Consider the following 15,752-nt stretch of genomic DNA (forward strand, 5'->3'; position numbering starts at 1 on the left):
TAACGGAGTTTAAGAAGTTTTTTCAACGGGCATTAATTAATTTGCACGGACACAGCCGTGCAAAATCAGAAACTAAATTATAAAATGTATAGTTTATTTTTTATTATATATTATGTACATTATTCATAAGACCTTATTAGTTATTTTTGTATTATTCTCAGATACTAGACTGTATATCTTAGAATACAAATAATTTTCCAAAACCCATAAAAATGATTTTCAAAATCAGACATAAAAATTGTAATTGTTAGACGTTTACCATAATAATTTCTTGTATTATTATTAAAATAATAACGACAAAATGACGTCATCAAACCTTTGATATTCTCTCTCTCTTTATGAATTTACTAATAGTATGACATCATATTATTACTGTGAACTAGTGGGAGTTCATTGGCTTTTGTTAGTTTTTACCAAGGCGAAGAGTATAGTGGGCAAAGGTTTGCGGCGTCGGGATGACAAAGGTTACGTCAATTATATATAAAAGGGTTTTCTTTCTGGCCTTTTCTTTTTTTTTCGTCTGCACCGTAGAAATCTATTTCACAGATTGTACCGATAAGACGAGCGTATATATATATTATATTATTAAATAGCACGAAAGAGGGCTTGCAGAAAAACGGCGACGACAGCAGCAGCGGTGGAATCCTTTATATAGGAACGTTTAATTACTCGGAGCAACAGGGAAAATAAATGACGATAAAGGCGATCGAATCCCCGTGAGTATACGCTTTAAATATATATTCAAGCGACGAGGCCTAATGCCAGGGATTTGCGTGTAACGGCGATTTATATTGTTTTTACTTTCAATGCGAGCACTTGGGCTCTACACACTTATCGAGATTAACCTCGACAGTACGGCCCCGACGTAGCGGAAGTATAAAACGCGTCGGTAGTCGTTTGTTTTTAGATTTCTTTTTTTTTTTCGTATTTCAATCATTACGATAATCTCGAGCTGTGTTCTCAGAAGATGTTCGACGCATCCGGAGCGATTTCATTATAATAATTTACACATTATAGGTACAAGGCGGCAGGCGCGGACCGCCGCGGTGTTTTCCCCGTTTTTCCAATAAATATAGCTAACAGCGAAAAACAGAAAAACATGGTGGTCATATTATAACATAGAATGTCATTTTTATATACAGGGTGATCCATTTAAGAGAGTTCTTTAAAGTGTGGGGATTTAAGGAGGTGTATAGTCGGTAGTGCTACAAATATCCAGCTATCCAAATAATTAGTTTTCTACTAATCATTCGTCGTAATTCGGTATGTTTGTTTGTCGATAGGCTAATATATGATTTGGGTTCAAATTACAATTGATATCACTTATTAATTGTTGTCTTGATTGTATATACCACATTACTAGCGTATATTGATTTATACATCGATGAATCGTAATTATGGACGTCCGTGGCCCGTCTATAATTGACAAAGTGCAATTAATAGCCACTTGTATTAAAAAGCTCTTTTTAATTTCCATAAATTAGTATTCAATTTGACGTCGGTCAAAAGTTGTTTATAACAATTAAAACGTGTAATATAAGTACTAATATTATAAAATATATATTCATAAAGATTTTTTTTACATTTTTCACCTTTAATTTCGTCTATGTACTGCCATTATATAGTGTAACTGTATACTCGCCGCTCACGTCAATTTGTTTTACAGAGTAATTTATTCTAGTATCAGCAAATCATAATAATATTACTATATATTATAGGTACCTACTATGCAATTTGTGTTTCATGTACGACAACAATATTTTTAGAATCCATTAAAGTGACGACGAAATTATAATTATTATAACGTGAATGGGGACGCTAACCAATATACACGTGTTGTGTAGGATATTAGCCAATATATAGGACTTGTGTTAGTTAAACGTCGAAAAGCGTCGAAAAATAATATTCGTGTTACAATAATAGGTATACATAATTATACAGTATTACAGCAGTGTCGCTGATATTAAATTATATTATTACTACAATATAATAATATACATAAATAATAATGGTAACCATTATTATAAATTATTATCAAACTGAGTTGTATATCATGCATGTATATACATATAGTTTGTCGCCGACACGTGGCCGTCGGGTGGTGTACCTATATACTACTAAGTTTATGTACAACTCGAAATCCAAAAAGGGAGTATTTACCTATATACTACTGCTGTAACTGCTATAAATATAATAATATAATATATCGTATATTACTCTGCGCACCACCGGGCCGCCGCTCTACCTTTTGTGCGGACGTTATCTCGAATTTCTAGATGAGTTAACAACACCCTACATTTTAGGACCGATATTAAAAGTCTCCGACGCCAACCGTGGTCGGTATATAATATTATATAGAGGCACCTACGCTTATTTTTCGCACCGATTTTTACTTTTTTTTTAAATATTATATTCTCTTCCTCCTTTTACCGTCATATAAATTAAATGAAGTTTGTCGCTCGACAAAAGCGAGAGTTAAGTTGTACTATACATGTATATATACATTTTTTTTTCATTACGCGCATTTCGCATTATACATATATATAATATATATATATATGTGTATAATATGTATTGTCACGCTGCAGGTACAAAAAGAAGACCTTCGAATGTTTGACGGTTCGAAACTTTTTCAACTATAAAGCGCTCGACGCACATATTACAATATACATACCATCTCCAATTGAGCACGATTGACGACCGTATAATTACACGCTTTTTTTTTACCAAGTATCAATATGTCCTCCTCACTCCTTGAATATAGGTACATTATAATGCATATAATACAGGGCGATCCATCCCCTGATTTCCTTGAATAATTTAATGAATAAAACTCTAATGATTGATATTCATCTATCAACAAAAATAATTTGAAAGAATGGTCCAAGTCTAATAAATATTATATCCGATATTATATCTACTTAATATTTTTGCAAAACAATTTTCAATGACTATTATTCTTTTTAAAAACATTTTTATAACCGAGAAAGTACTAGTTCGAATTTTGAATTAGGAATTATCAAACAAATTATCCACTTAATAATTTACAGTAAAAATGGGGTGTTCTTGATTTCTCAATTGAAAAGCAGAAGTTTGTATCACTACTAGAGACTACTTTAGTAGTTTAAACAAATTCAATAATTTGAAATTAATGGTCTATGTATATTTAACATTTTTATTAGTTAAAATTTGAATAAATTCTAACTAAACGAAAAAATGGGAGTGAATATATGCTTTTTAGATCACCCTGTAATCAAAAGTCTTAGCCGTTTGTAAAATTTCAATTAAAATACATACCATCGTCGGTATATCAATATCTGTAAACAAGCGATTCTAACAGGCTACAGGTGATCAAAATATTATGGTATTTATAAGTATAATAATAAATGTACAATTAAATAATTATAAAATGAATAGTAAAATGCACATGCAAGTCGTATATACCCGGTTTGACGCCCTAGAGTCGATTGGCATTGTCTTAAACGATGTTTTCCCGTTATTATTATTATTAAAATATCATTTGATTTTTATGTCGACGTAAAATGACATAAAAGTTATACGGAATGACACTAATGGCGTGGATATGAAAAGTTTGTTGAGACACTAATGGACGTCAGCTAAAAGCATCCACGGAAAAGCAATAAACGTAATTGACGATTGTAAAGGGTTTTTTTCATATATTATATTAATGATTTCGCGGCAGTGTTGGGGAAGAATGCATATATATAGTCACTGTATGAGTGTGTCGCGGTTAAATCGTGCGTGTCGTCACGCGAATGTACAATAAGTCCCGTGATGTAGCACGGTTATTTTCAATGAAAACGTGTCGATTTTGATAAAAAAATGATAAAAGCTTAAAAACAACAACAAAAAAATCTTTTTGATATCATACAATGTAATTAATTGATCAAAGCTAAATCTATATATGTATTACACGTAGGCATATTTATTTATGCAGCAATCAGCTTAAAGACGCAAACAAATTCGTTGTTTTTATTATGATGTATATTTTTTTTGTTTTTTTTTTTATAAGCTTTTAGTTTTACTATTACTATAGCTCAACATATTATGATGTATTATAATCTATTTTATGTTTAAACGATGATCGTTTACACTACCACCACTGTAACATACTCACATTTTATTATAATATACGGCTGTACCGCAATTGAGCACAGTTTACCTTTTTTTACAACGCTGTTAAGCAAAGATGCAATCTAACAATAGGAATCCAAAAAAATACCAAAGTATGACATGACCGAGCACTGCAGAATACGTGCAACGTTGCCGTACTTATTTTTTTTATTTGCATCAAAGTAAATTATTGTATTATGTTAAAAAGAATATTTTTGAACAAAATCAAACTTTGTACATTTCAATATTATATTATTGACCGTTTTCTATACTCCGCGTGACAATTCAAAAAACGTTAAGTAAATGTCAAGTAGGTATATGACTGGGTAAGTTACTGATACTGAAAAAATCCAATTCTACGTTTAACCTCAACGTACTAGGTTATCTCAAAAATCACAAAAATATAATGTAATAGAACTATGTGAGAAAAGTGTCAAGTCAGTTTTAAAAAATTTAATATTGCGCTTTTGTTTTTTAGATAATTTATTATTACATCATGTGACTTTTATTATGAGGGATGATGAAATTGAATAACTATTGTACAAACGATGAATGCGTAAGATACCTATACTCGAAATATAGTCGTGTACATAGACGGATCACCAAATATTGAAAACTTTGCACGAAATGAAAATATTTTTTCTATACTCAATCGGGTTGTTATAAAAAAATAGACTGTGCTCAATCGGATATCAGTATATCACCGATTATATAACTGTATTGCATATATCATTATATAGATAACCAGTGTAGGACAAGACGTGTAATATTTTTTACGAAGGTGTTTCATTTTTGATTAAATTCAAATATTTAGAAAACACTAAACAGAAAATATAAACTCGACTAAAGTATAAAACCGATTAAAGTTAATGTGTTTAAACTATATAATGTCTTTGTCGTCGTTTTCGTTGTCTAGAAACAAGTGATACTGTCTCTATAAAGTAAAAGGGACCGGCTCGGATTACAAAGATAAAAATAAAAGCTTTTTTCCAAATAATGTGTATACGTAGTACGAATGGGCCGTTTTTCTAGACGACTTTTCCGTCGCCGCCACAGCAATATAAATGACTGCTAAGGGACATTGCTTTGACAATATTACGGTCCGTATAATAAATATGAGTTTCTGAGAATATTTCCGCCTTCTATTGAACCGTTCATTAATAAGTACAATGAAATAAAAACCGTTATTCTATAAACACAATGCAATAATATCAATAAACGGTTTTTTTTTGAGAAATAAGCAGTGAAAGGAAATCTTATTTGGGTTTTCGACGCTAAATGATAAAACTTTATATTACTATAAATAATTTATAATTTATTAATTGTTCCCAAACGCATTACTTGCAATATTATATTCATAACAAAATCATGCGACTCCAAAGCCAAAAACAGATTCATATTATAAAAACAATAACTAAGCAAGAAAAGCACAAAAACGTGAAATTAATTTTCTTGATTTTTTGTTATATCTACACATGGACTATACAATATAATAATCTAATAAAAAATACACGATATTTAAGTTTATGCTTTACGGTTGAAACAAATTATAACCGAAATATAGTGAACGATAAAAAAAGAAACTGCAGTAACGAACTCTAAAAGGGCCAATATTGTATGAATTGCATAATATTTATAGTAGGTTTTATCAAAATATCAATTTTCCTATATTTCACATTTTCACAAAATGGAATTGTGTTTGTGTAGTGTGTGTGTGTGTGTGTGTTAGGGTCGTAATAAATGGGGTGCAAGTGTGCATGGTATATTTATGGGGATAGCATTATTTTATATAATATTCATTTCATTTTTATAAATGTCATTTAATTATTTTTGTTCATTTAAGACTCATTCTGGAATACTTAATTACATCTTGTGTAGAGATAAAATGTCTATCCAAACTTATTATTCTTATCGGCTATAGCTATACATTTTAATTATTGAAGAACTATATGTATATTATAATTATTATATATATCATGATATGTATGTATGATGTAATTAATGTACATTATTAAATTATTGCATTAAATTATTCGAGAACTATTGATTGTGTTTAATAATAACAAAATAGTTTACAGATGAAATCGCATGGAACGTTTACAAACTCCATAGCCGTTTTATAATATAATAATGCCATACATTATTATAAATGTATGTATATTCGAATTCAAATAAATTCAATAAAAATGAAAAATTATTCTCTCACATCCGTGTCCAATTATTAAAAACGATAAGTACTCTGCGAATATTTTCTACTAACCAACAATATTTTATTGGAAAACTATATAATTTTAAGTACGTACTACAAAATCAATCACACGGACGATACCCTGCAGTATCCGCGCGTGTTGATAACATGACTACTTGACTTTTGGGTGCAGGACAATCGTATATGAAATCCTCGTTTTATTGCAATAAGCCTCAAGGGGAGAACATGGCTGCATTCCGCTGATAATGCAATTTTCCTCAGTACACTGTTCCGGTGGATTATAGTGGAAATAAAATATTACACTTCACACTGCACAGTTGATGAAGTCGACTTTTTATAAATCAAATTGAATTTCGCGAATTACTTTACGGCTAATGTTGTCAACACCTGCAAATAGGCTAATTTGCATTTAAGTCGATAACGTGACTGTTAGATATAATTAGCAGGTCATTATACAACAAATGTTCAGGTATCCCTAAATCACAATTCGTTTAAATAATGAAGTTTTTAAAAATCCAAGTTTCTAAAGTATTTTAATTTTATAAATATTGTAAATATAATTGATTTTAAGCCATAATTGCAACCGTTATTTCTTTAATTTTTTGAAATTAATTTCCATTTTATTCTGAAAGGATTTTAATAAAGCACCAATACTTCAAAAAAATGATTAATATCCTTTTAATTTTTAATTTCTAAGATGATATTAACTTCTATGTAGGTATATTTTTGTATTCTATTATATTTTATAACGAAACGTAATATTATTGTTCTGTATACCTAACAACAGAGTATTATCGTTTATCAATGGTCGTTATAGGTACCAATAAGAGCATGTTTCTTCCATAAAAAATTTGTTTGATTTAGTTAAGACAACGGAGTTCAATTTCAATGTTGTAGAAATTAAAAATAATTTTAAGAGTTCATTTTTCTACCAAAATCAAATTAGCTATTTCCAAAATTAAGTGACACTTGGAATGCAATTAACTTAATTGTGTAGAAATCTGGCTAATAATGTTTGATTTACAACTTGTAAAGCATTTTAAAAGGAAATTAAAACTCCAAATTCTGATTATAAATGTTTGCTGCGTTAGTAGTTTACCAATATTGCTATATTTTTATCTGTAGAGAACTGTATCCTCTGTATGTTTGTTCAATACGTATAATTCATAATAAGTAGAAACAAATTTATATGAATATATTAAAAAAATAAGACTTAAAAGTGTCAAATATGTATGATGCAATAAAACATGCTTTGTAGACAGATGTAATAGACTAACGTTTTTATAAATCATAATTTAACCAACTTTAAATTTCTTAAATTATTTTTAATAAGTTTTTCGTAATATCTTGAGGAAAATGCTATAACTGAAAAATATTTAAAGTGTAAACGACTTTCAACTAAAGACAACAAACAACGATCCTTATCATCCGTAAAAAAACTCGTTACATTATTCTCAAGTCCATGTTGCGAGTTTGTTATACCTAAATAATTCAATTTGTAGAAGCTTTCTCATGAGGTATTCATTACATTAGATTTCCTTATATATTATATGTATCCGCGTTTTATTGCTAGCACGAAACTTTTCGTTAATAAATTGAAACAATAAACTTACCCCTGAAATATTCGTAGAACTTTGTTCTTGACAATGCTAGCCCACTCTGGCAGTGTTGGTGCCATAGTGATGTTTTCTGGGCTGTACCGCGTATAGGTATTATGATGTTATCCATACTGTAACATTTCAATTTATATAAAAATTAAAACCTTTTAAGTACGCTTTTTAACACAAAAATATTACTTATAAAATGTTCCTATAACTTTCAAAATAGAAAAATAAAACAATTTAAAAATGAAGCACTCGCTGGAACAACCTGCCCGGTAAATTATTTGATTTGCCCAATCAACTTTTCAGAATTGTACAGGGCGACCATTTCAAAATTCATTATCCCATTTATCATTACAGAAAATAATTTACTGAATATAAGATAATAATCGAATTTGTATGGTAGGATTACCAATAGAAAAGTATTTCTTCCATGAATTTGGTTTCATAGAAAAGTAAATTTACGATATTAGTGAACTTGCCTGGTTGTTCCACTGCCCACTGAACAATTCAATTTCAATATTATTTTTTAAAATATCCAATAAATAAATCAATTATTAATTAATAGTATAATTTTAAAAAAAACAATATAATGGTAATCAAAACAATTTTAAATAAAGAAAATGGGACATTAAAATGTAATTATGCCAAAAATAAAATAAATGTTGGGATGTCATCAATAATTTTAATAGACATATAAGTACATTTTTCATTTTAAAACGATTTTTTTTCGTATAATAATGCACATTTTAAATATAGATATACTATAATTGTACTATAATTGAAACATAATCTTATTATTTTAAATTTTAAACCGCTTTAAATGATAGTATTAGTACAACAGTTGATAATAGTCATGGTGGTATTATTCTCATCAACATAAAAACATTATGGTCCCTTCACGCAATTTATCTTAACTTAAAGTTCTTATGACTATGAAATAATTAACCACAATCACTAGTTCAATATTTTATATGGCCTATAACATTTTTTTTTTTTAATTATAATATATTTTTGTTATCATTTTATCATTTTAAATAAATTAAAACAAACATGGAAAAACAAATTCATCGAAATAATTAATAGGTATATTACTGAATTTAACAGTTTATTAATAACTAGATTTTTTTAGAAAAATATTAGACAAATATTACAGTATAGTAAGAATTGACATACAAATACTCGTTAAAATATTATAGTATAATATATTATACATTTTTTAATTTTTAATTTAATTAATTTTATAAATTTTTTTTCTAATTTTTCTATGAATTCTACATTACCTGCTCTCACTATTGTAAGATATAACTTTACCAGTTGGTACAACCACTATATTAAAATAAAAATAAAAATATATTATAACTACGCGTATATTATATCAATAATAATGGTTTTTGGAAAAACAAAGAAGCTCGAAATCCTATCCGTGGTTGTTCTATTTATGATGACCGTACTCGCTGGCTTGTAATAAATGTCGTTGTTTACGCGTCGTCAGGGAGATGTTTGAATTTTTCGAATAAACTTTAAAATTGCGGCTCGAGCTCACTTGTCATATTTTAGAGTTTGACCAAACCACACCTATTGTGAAAAAAATGGCTACTACTCAAGAGATTATCAATGCAACACTGGAATCTAATGTTCTTAGTTTCGTAGACAACTGGATGATGCCGATCGAAGGCGAAGATGTTCTTCCACTCGAAGAGAAATCAATTATTCAAAAACCCGAGAATGTAGACGAAGAAGACGCGATGATTGCCGTCATTGTAAACGAGATGGTCGACGCAGTGTGTGGCATGCTGGACGGTGGGGACGACACCGAACCAGTACTGCCACCCTCCGAGACGTCTGATGTGAACAATGAGCAGGGAGCAGAACTGACTGCCGTCGAGGTCCAAAAGGAAGACGTGCCGGCTGAGGGGAAACCAGAGGAGAGGGAAGACATGGAGCTGGACAGCCAAAAGGATCCGGTGACCACCCCAGTGACGAAGTATCGTTCGCGCAGTAGGCCGAGGCGCATTTTCGCCGCCGTCTGGAAAGGCGTCAAGAGCGTGCTACTGTGCGGTTGTTGCCGAGGACAGTGAGATACACAGTTTCCCCTCAGTTTTCTTTTTTTATTATTTCCTCATATACTTATATTATTTTTCTATATTTTTCATTATTTAAAATTGTTAGGCCACTTTGAGCCATATATTTTGTACAACGATTTTTGTTCTAAATTTTCTCTAAATTCTTTAAAGTCAGTTGACTCATTATTTTCCGCTATAAATGTTTAAAATTATGTGCATTCACATTAAAAATGCATAACATTTATTATATTCAATGTAATTTAATACATTAATCATACATTTGATAATCTTCAAAATTGTTGGGCCACTTTGAGCCAAGTTTTTTATTCTAAATTTGTTCTAAATTGTTTAAAGTCTTTAGACTTATTATTTTAATTATTTTCGGCTTAAAATGTTCAAAAATTGTTTTTATATATTTGCATTTGCATTAAAAATGCATAATATTAATTGTATTTATACATTTTTTTTAAAACACTTTCTATTTATTGAATAAAAAAACGTTTTCCACAAAAACAAAATATTGTTTCTTTTTTTACGAATCAGGACTTAAGGGTGTATTTTTATTTTTATTTATTTTAACAGAAAAATGGGCCCTATTGACCATGCTCGAGCCATGGCCAATGGAAAGCTAATTAAAAGCAACTACCTTATATTTGAATTGTATATGAAATGTATTCAAAATTTAAATGTTGGTACGAATTTTCATCTGAAAATAAAATATTTATAATTTTTATAATTTTTTTTCGACATTAGTTTAAAAAACAAATAATAATCGAACATTTAATATGCCTATAAATAGTTCAACTCGAGTCAAAATATTTCTATAAATTGCTATTGAAAAAAATAGGTATATTACTGAATTTAACAGTTTATTAATAATTACATGGATCCCTTAATATAAATAATTGAATAATTGAATAATATAAATTTAGTAGATAGTCAAATTATTTATTTAGAACTATTTATTTCAAATATCTACCTCTACAGGTAAGTTTTTAATAATCCCAAGAATCGTTTAGTGGGAAAAATAATAATTATGAATAAATCTGTAATTATTAGTATTCAGTTCCTACTAATATTATACTTTCTAGTAGGTAGGTACCTAGAGAGTTTTATTAATTTAATTTATTTTAAATATAATATAATGTTCAAAACTGAATTTTGTGTTGTATGATAATAATAACAATAGTAATAATACGGATTACGGATATGTATTTAGAAAATTAAAATTTTAACATTTGTACCTTGTAACCTATATACCTACTGACAAAATACAAAACTATTTGATAGAGTATTTCATTATAATTATTTGCATGTAAACAAAAAATATAGCTAAGACACAAACACGCCTGTGTATAATATGAAACACACATTTTTATTTTGTATACAAGTATCTTAAAGTTCAAATATACCAAGTTTTTTTGCTAAATAAAGTTTTGTTTACAATGAAATATACTATCTTTATTGTATACATACAAAATGTATGAACCCCAAACAAGAAAAATAACCTCTACCATTAAGATATTAACCACATTTGGCACAAATTCAATTCGAACACTTGTATACAATAGTGTATAACAACTGAACAAGCTACAACCATATAAAATAATACTCTGTTCTCAAAAACAAATAAATTTTAATTAGAAAATACTTTACACAATTAAATGTTCCTACTTTTTCAATTTTATAAATCAAACAAAAAGAGTAATACATATTAAATTAATTATCATTTCCAACGAGTAATCCAAATTAATTAGTAAGTTTCTTTTATTATAGGTACTAGGTACCTATAATTATTATACAAAAATGCAACATAAATGCTATTTTATTTATTTATTGTCGTTTATTGATGCTTAATACAGTTATTATGTATAACTACATTAGTGAAATAGTGGATATTTGATTTATTTTAATTTAGGTGTGGGTAGAAAGTTGCAGGTACACCTACATATTATATTAGAATTTACACTTCCACATTTTTCATATATTTTTTTAAATTTAGCTTAACTCTTGTATAAATAATAATAATTAATTCAATAATCAATTACAATTTGATAACTTATTGGTATCTATATTATATTAGACTTTACTATATAATGTACCTAAAAAAATGTTCGACACATCAGAATCACAATGGAGGTTAATTAATATTCATGTATTTAAATAGTGTGGTATATGATAATATTCAAAATATAGTTTTCAAAACATCTACTAAGTATTAAACACCACCTACAAGGATAATATGCAATACGTACCCCGATACGTTCGACTCAGAATTTTATATCATAAAACTGTCAACAAGGTACCTACTTAACAAGATTTATTTAAAAATACATAATAAACATTATGCATGGTATATTTTTTAATTTTTAATTATTGCGTTAGAGTTATAATAACCTATTTAAATAGTAATACTGTATGTTAACTGCCTTAACTCAAACATTTTGGATTTTTGAGTTAAGGAATAAAGATAAACAGATCAATCGCCATAGGCTTATCTAAAAAATTCTAGAAGCACAATAAGTCGTAGCACTCAACCAGTGCCTTCACTATAAATCGGTGTCTATGCCAATTTAATTTTGAATTCATTTTTGAGGTTAAAAAATATACCACCTAATTTTGACATAATCTATATTTTATGTAAAATTACGTTTGGTGCGTGGAGAATTAAATGTTTTTTTATAACTAAAAACTAGTTCACGGGTTTAAAAATGGTACCTAATCACTTTTATTTCGAAGACTGGCTTCATTATATTATAGTCAAAGTATTGATGTACTGCTAATTCTATAGTTTGAAGTTTATTTTCCTGTAATATTGTTAAGTTATCGTAGTTTGTATACTATAGTGGCTTTTATAATAAAAAAACCTCTAAACTAAACATATGAAGACTATCTCCAAAAAAAATTAATAATAATAATAATATAAATGAAAGTATAATTTTCATCAGCAGTTAAATAAACCAATAAAGGGGTCCAGCAATAGTCTATGTCTCTGAAACCATAAATTATCATCAACTTAAATAAAGTCACCCATGATAATATTATAGATAGGCAATGCATAATATAATAATAACTTAATCGTTTTCAATAATTTTTTTGTATTTCTAATAATAGCTGATATTTCTTATAAATTATAATATTATACTGCGATCATTATTGTAAAAATTGGTAAGTATATTTTATAGGTACCTATAACAATTATTATTTATCATTATCGTTCTATTGTGCCATGTTGTTGTGCTTATAATTAATGCCAAAAATGTAATAAAATATAGGTACTGATTGTATCAATAATAATTAATAATAATTGTGCTCAAGATATAAATAATTTTGATGTTGGAGTATTGGACCCATTTCGAAAACAAAAGTTGTGTACTTATAATAAGGTCAATAATCATATACATACAGCATTCTATACTGTTCTGCTTACATTTTTCAACCCATTCCTTAATACGTGCAGTCTGCACTTTAAGGTGAGGATTGCTGGGAGGGGAAGGAGGTGCTAGCAATCGCCGCTTTCAAATTAACTATTCTAGTTAACTCTGATTACCCAAAGTAATTTATTCCACAAAATAAAATATAAATTGTATGTTATTATTTAAAGACAATAATTGATTATCCCCCATTTATTTATTTATTTATTTATTTATTTATTTATTTATCTAGCTATATATATATATATATCGGTACCTAAAGAACTATTTCATAATTATAATTGGATAAAAACATTTATGTAACAGCCTAATATAAAATATAATTCTAGTATACCTAATCATTTAATATAATGCTGAATAATAACGTAATAAAAGTAACACGTTATGTAATTTAAATTCAATAGAATTTTTTCCAAGCATAAACAAAATGTTTTTAAGGAAGAATAATTATTCCTGTAATGAATATTATTATAATTATAATTATAATTATTTATTTTTTCTATTTCATAGATATGAGACCTATCTCCTCTTATTGAATTCCAATTTCAAAAACGCTGGAAGTCACCAGCTATTCAGAAAACCTACCCACACAACTATATTTATGGACACAACCATTACATTCCATTCATTTAGAACAATAATACAATATACAGATCATATGTTATGGTAATTAAGCTATTTGATTCTAAGACTCTTTTTCCAATTGTATTTAAATGTATTCTAAACTTAACTGAAACACTTAGTACTTCTAAATTTGAATTTTTTTTTATAAATATTATGATATTATGTATATCAATTGAAAAAATGTTCATCCAGCGTAAATTACAGAAATAAATAAAATATGATGCAAAAAAAATTGAATTCAACGGACAATTTAATACTATTTAATGGATAGAAATTACCTATAAATTGTTTAAGACTTCAACAAGTTACAATTTTTGGACAGCATATTTATAATTGCACCATATAATATATGGTGATAAATACAAAAACTCAGATTCACATGATACATACCTACTTAATTTAATTTAATTTTCTTAAATAATTGTTTTATTCTTTTGACATATTGTTTAAATTAAACCTACATATTATATAATATTCACTCAAGGTATTTTTAAACTGACGTTATAGATTGACGATTGATAAAAAAATTTAAGAAATACCTATGTATGCTTTTTTTCTAAATGAAATGTAAATTATCATTTTGTTGCCTATCTACTATATTTTATTTGGGTAACGAGTAAGTAACTTGATTAATTTTTTTAAGTAGCATACCCAACACTGGCCTTAACATAAGTATTGTGAATTGAATAATGAACGATTTATATAGTACCTATATATTATTTTATCTAAAATTATAAATTTATAGCTTGTAATGATTTGCCTGCAACTTCGACCAATTTGGGTGAACTTTTTTTCGGAAATTCATACTGGGTTGATAAAATAATAAAATAATTATAGATATAATGTTATGCCCCGAGTGCCATAATATAGTATAGTCCTGCAGCAGAAACTGGAGGTCACGAACGCTCAGGTCATCACGCGCAGGTTATGCGTTAATTACTGCAATATAGATAATATATTACAATACTGCGATACATTCGATATTATACAACGACGAGTTTTGATGAAAAAAATATCATATTTTGTACATTATTATTGAAAAAATAGGTAGGTACCATATAATAATAATATTATACGTACCATGTCTGCGGCCCGGCAGCGACGACGGCGACGGCGAAGACGACGACGACGACGACGGCGGCGGCGGCGGTAGCGGAAAAGCGCGCGTATGTCCGTTCGATTGGTGAAACGTCGGCCGAGCGGCGGACAACCGGGCGGACGCGGAAAATCCCCGGGAAAGCCGATGAGCCGGGTCGGACGGGCGGTCTCGGCATTGCGCCGGCGCCCGTCAAGTGGCTCGCGGTTGGCAGACGGGCTGGGTGGTCGGCCAATGGCGCGGGCCAAAGTTCGCCCACGGCCCGGGGTCCCCCCGCGGCGGGAGTCGTCCACCCACCGGGTCGCCGCGCTGCACGCACCTGACAGGTGCGCCTCGGAAAATGGCTACACGTCGGCGGCTGGGTCGGAGGGTGGGCGGTCGGGCTGGCTGGCTGCCAGGAAAAACATTCGTGCGGAAAACGGGTCGTGCCTCCACCGATACATTAAATTTTATTTTTCAAATAGTTCCGCTGAAAATATCGCATCTCATCGTGGCATATACATATACAAGCACAAGTAATATATAATAAAAGTATATACATAGCAGGGGCGGCCAAACCGCGGTCGATCTAGGACGATTTCGAAGTCG

General features: G+C 29.3%; 1 protein-coding gene across 1 annotated transcript in view; it reads right to left on the reverse strand.

Moving 5' to 3' along the window:
* The window catches only part of LOC111029698 (vesicular glutamate transporter 1-like), an 83,102-nt gene extending 67,802 nt beyond the window's left edge, over positions 1 to 15,300 (reverse strand). Inside the window, exons 1-2 of the mRNA XM_022308821.1 lie at positions 15,149 to 15,300; positions 7,957 to 8,072 (exon numbers count right to left, since the gene is read on the reverse strand). Of these exons, the coding sequence (XP_022164513.1) occupies positions 7,957 to 8,021 (65 nt within the window). The 5' untranslated portion in view covers positions 8,022 to 8,072; positions 15,149 to 15,300. The remainder of the gene's footprint in view (positions 1 to 7,956; positions 8,073 to 15,148) is intronic.
* Positions 15,301 to 15,752: the final 452 nt, after the last annotated feature.

The sequence above is a fragment of the Myzus persicae genome, unplaced genomic scaffold (genome assembly GCF_001856785.1).
Source record: "Myzus persicae strain clone G006 unplaced genomic scaffold, MPER_G0061.0, whole genome shotgun sequence".
In the NCBI taxonomy this organism is placed as follows: Eukaryota; Metazoa; Arthropoda; class Insecta; order Hemiptera; family Aphididae; genus Myzus; species Myzus persicae.